Source organism: Triticum urartu, chromosome 4, assembly GCF_003073215.2.
Source record: "Triticum urartu cultivar G1812 chromosome 4, Tu2.1, whole genome shotgun sequence".
NCBI classification, from domain to species: domain Eukaryota; kingdom Viridiplantae; phylum Streptophyta; class Magnoliopsida; order Poales; family Poaceae; genus Triticum; species Triticum urartu.
In genome coordinates this window covers 522,054,975-522,059,554 of record NC_053025.1, presented here as the reverse complement: position 1 = coordinate 522,059,554, position 4,580 = coordinate 522,054,975, and the positions used below count along the sequence as shown (strand labels likewise).

At 47.8% G+C, this 4,580-nt stretch overlaps 1 protein-coding gene across 1 annotated transcript; it reads left to right on the top strand.

Moving 5' to 3' along the window:
* The first annotated feature begins 1,110 nt into the window (after window positions 1-1,110).
* On the top strand, window positions 1,111-4,365 carry LOC125554842 (formin-like protein 20). The gene is made up of 4 exons (XM_048718241.1): window positions 1,111-1,263; window positions 1,366-2,087; window positions 2,191-2,412; window positions 2,505-4,365. The coding sequence occupies exons 1-4, from the start codon at window positions 1,191-1,193 to the stop codon at window positions 4,182-4,184; spliced, it is 2,697 nt and encodes an 898-aa protein (XP_048574198.1). The 5' UTR covers window positions 1,111-1,190; the 3' UTR covers window positions 4,185-4,365.
* The last annotated feature ends 215 nt before the right edge of the window (window positions 4,366-4,580 follow it).

The following is a 4,580-nucleotide window of genomic DNA, read 5'->3' as shown; positions in this document are numbered from 1 at the left end:
TATGATTTGCACACATTCTAATTTTAGTTCCTTTTTATTTTATATTTTTATTTCATTTTATATTTTTATTTTGGCTTTTTAATCATTTATAAAAACATGTGCATAGTGTTAAAAAATCGTATTTTAAAATGTTTAAAAGTATTCAACATTTAAAAAAAACTTCACCGTGTTTTTGAACATGTCCATCATAATTTTTAGATATGTTTTAAATTTGTTCATCATGTTTACAAAAATAATAATCATATTTTAGAGAAGGTTTGTCGTGCATTATAAAATAATCACCCCATAACTAAATGTATGTTTGGTGTGGATTTTAAAAAAGTTCATTTTTTATTTAAATGCTCGTCATGTATTTCAGAAATATCTTAGTACGGGGAACTTGCATGTGACGCTTACTGCGAAGAAATGCTACGTTTTGCACAAAGGTGCCCTCTAACTGGACCGGCCCTTTGGCGCAGAAATGTAGTGACTCAGAATATATTTTTTCTCTGTTGTAAAAAAAGTATATTTTTCAAGCGTTTTATTGCTTTCAGTCTGGTTTTTCGTTCAGTTTTCTAAAAAATAAGGGAACTAATTATCTGAAAAAGTCAAAATATTTGAGAATGCTCTATGGAAAAAGTGAATATTTTTGGAAAAAAGACAAACTTTGTTTGGAAGCTGAAAACAAATAATGTGAACTTCTTAAAAAATTGCGAACATTTTTTAGTAATTTGATTATTTTTACAATTTTTTTGCATTTTTTTAAAAATATGATTTTTTATATTTTTCTTATTAAGAAACATTGCGAATATTTATGTTTGCCCATTTCATTTGAAAAAATGTGCACATTTGTTTGTTTTATTTTTAAAAATACGTAGAATATACAAGAAGAAAAAACCGAAAAGCAAACCGGTAATAAAGAAAAAAACCAAATTACCCGCAAAAAAAAGCCAACGGGAAAATCTTTTTGTTTTCAAAACTTGCGCTTCGTGAGCCGGCGGCCGGCTCCCAAGGTGAACGTCCAAGTCGTCTCCACGACCACTTCACGTGATACGCGGAGCGGACGCAGCTCATGGAGAAATTGTCGCCCCGCGCTCCAAGCATCCATCCCCGCACGTAGCTTTCCTTCCTCCCCCCTTCAGATCCATGTCAACCCATCTCCCCCCTCATCTCTCTCTTTCCCTCAGGTACATTCATTCAGGCATTCGGCCATGGCGCTGCTGCGGAAGCTCTTCGCCCGGAAGGCCATGGATGGACTGTCGCACGTCTCCGAGCGGGTCTTCGGTACGTACCATGCATCACAATGTGGCTTTTGTTTCTGAGACGAGGCGAGAGGTCGCAACACGGCCGGCTGAACTAAAGCTGATCCGGAGTTCCTTTGGACAGTGTTCAACTCCTGCCTGTCGATCGGGGCCCTCGACGAGGGCGCGCACAGGGACTACCTGACCAGCACCATCATCCAGCTCAAGGCCGGCAACCCGCACGCCTCGCTCATGGTCGTCAACTTCGCCGCGGCGCCGACCGGAGCCGACGCCGCCCACTCCCTCCTCGGGCACGGCGCCGCCGCGGTCGTCGCCGACTACCCGTCCAGGTACGGCGGCTGCCCGTCGCTCCCCCTGCCGAAGATCCGAGCGTTCCTCGGCTCGTGCGTGGACTGGCTGGTGTCCGGCCACCAGCGCAACATCCTGCTCATGCACTGCGACGGCCACGGCGCGGCGTGGCCTGCCCTCGCGTTCGCCATGGCTAGCTTGCTGGTGTACATCGAGGAGGCCGCGCCGGAGCGGGCGACGCTGGACGCGGTGTTTGGGAGAGCGCCGGTGGAGCTGCTCAGTGCCTGCTCGGAGCTTGATCCGAGGCCGACTCATCTGAGGTACCTGCAGTACGTGACGAGGCTCAGGGACAAGGGGTCACTGATCGGCATGAAGCAGCAGCCCTTCGTCCTCGACTGCCTGATACTCAGAGCTGTCCCGGATTTCGACGGCGCTGGTGGATGCAGGCCAGTTGTTCGTGTCCACGGCGAGCCGCGGGAGCGATCGACCGATGCTTCTCTGACCGAGGTTCTGTTTAGCACGCCAAGGATCAAGCAACAGTTCAAGAACTATAAGCAGGTGATGAAACCTGTCAGCTCCGTGGATGCTCTCAAATAATGGTCTCATGAATGGTGATTTGGTACTAATGCTCTTCTACCTTGAATGTTTGTCTTGATTATAGGCGGAAAGCACGGTGATCAAGGCTGACATTGGATGCCAGATACAAGGCGATGTTGTTATCGAGTGCATCCATGTTGGGGATGAAGGCCACGAGGAGGTCATGTTCAGCGTCATGTTCAGCACTTGCTTTCTGCAGTCCAACATGACGGTTTTCACTCTGGAGGACATTGATCTGCCATGGAACTGCAACAAGCAGAAATTTCAGGAGGACTTCAAGATCGAGGTATACATTCTCTCCTCAAATCCTGTCTCCCCCTTGAACTGATACAGTTTACAAGTGTTCGCGTAATGAAACATTGCGAATTCATGTACCAGGTGTTCTTCTCAGAAGTGGAGCTGTCAGATACAGATGAAAGCCATGACGACAGTGAGCCTTCCTCCATTGGGAACGCAGATGAGTTCTATGATTTTGACGAGATATTGATCGAGGATTCATATTTTGACCAAGATGATGGTGAATCGCACGGTGAAACTTCACGGCAAGATCACTGTCAGGAGCCAAGCACTAACACAGAGCACAGTGAAACTCCATCATCGGATAGCGCAAGTAACAGTTCAGCAGAAAAAGGAGAGGACGGTGAAACCGGGTCGTCAGATAGCGCAAGTAACGATTCAGATGACAAAGGAAACATTAGCACCGACGATGTGGCCGAGTTTATCCATGGAGTTGATGTTATTAGAGAAAGCAAAGATCCTACATTAGTACTGGAAGCTGGAAGCACCAGTTCTATGTCACTAATTGTTCCCACAGGAAGAGATATAAATGAAGAGATGCCAACTGATTGCCAAGAAAGCAGAAGTGATGAAAGACTACTTCCAATGCAAGAAGGATATGTAGCCCTAGCACCCCAGCCTATGAGGAAAACTAGACAGAAGCAAACTGCCATTATCCCAGCAGTTCCCATCATCAGTAAGAAAATGAGGAGACCAGACACCGGACCAGATGACAAGAAGCCTGCAGCATCAAAGACGCTCGTTAGAGTGGGCTCGCAGAAGGGAGCACTTGTTGCAGCTCCTAGTTCTTCCAATAACAGCACATCTCAAGCAAAGACAAGCCCATCTCCTCAAAAACACCATGAGATTCCGAGCAGGCTCAAGCAAGGATCAGCAGCTCAGGTAGTAAGAATTTCTTCAAACCTTTCCAAAGAACATCTGAAGCACAGTTCGCAGCAACAAGCAAGAGGAGATCCGGCGGCTCGAAGGCACTCTGCGAGTGGCACTGCCGCGAGGCCAGAGGTGAAACAAATAGTTTTCACCCGGCAAGCATCTTCGTCTTTCGCACCAAGTCCTCTAGGCCGACAGCGAAGCCAAGATGACGGCGAATGCAGCGGCAATCCCATGGAGAAAGCCAATAAACTAGTCATCCATTCCTCTGAAAAAACGAGGAGTGGTAGAGCGCCAAAACAAGAATCACCGGTCGTGGAAACCCCTCCTCGTCGAACAAGCACTCTGAAGAAATCCATGTCCTCGCCGGCAATCTCGGCAACACCGGCCGTTCCTTCTTCCCCGGGAAAGATTAGGACTACGACTTCGCTCCCTGGGGTGAAGACATCTCGTCCTAGCTCAGGGTTACACATAGCTTCTCCTTCTTCCTCGCCTCGAGGGCAAAAACACAGCGTGACGCCGCCTTCATCTCCGGGAGGATCGCCGCTCGCCGGTCTCAGATTCAGCAGAGCAGCGCCAGTTTCTCAGCCTGATATACAGCAGGGCGCATCAGCTCCGACCAGGTTGCCTCGTCGTGCATCATTCAGCGGGTTATCCCAATCTGTAGCGACCTCTAGAGCGGGCGATGTACACGCTGTATCGCCAAGAGCATCTAGAGTCACCCAGAACCATCGAGAAGGCGTGAAAGGCAGTGGCAGGAGTTCGTCCCCTTCATCACCGAGATTGACAACACAGCCATGGCCAAAGACCACAGCAGTAGTTTCCATGTCCAGCTCTAAAGACACAAGAAGTGGAACTGCACCGGCAAGGCCAACGAGATTAAGCTCCTAAGCTCTTCTCCGGAATGTATTTGTTATCTTATTGAATTCACGCTTTGGTAGAATGGAAATCAGTAGTCACAATACTATACTTCAGTCCCCTCACAAGAAAACGCCCACTTGTGGGCTTGCAGACTGTTGAATGTTGAGTTTGGAACAGCTTACTTCGCAGACTGATTACGAATTGGCTTGTTTGCTAGCAAGATACTCCCTCTGTCCTATAATATAAGAGCGTCTTTTGCACTAGTATATACGAAAAATGCAGCAGCGCCAGCCAGTCCTTGCAGCATTTTGCTTTCTTCTGACTCGCAACAGTGGCGGCCACCCTTCAGCGTCGCATGTCCTGGCTCGCAACAACGGTGACCTGCTCTTGCAGCAGCACTCAATCTGCTTAGCAAGAACAATAGCT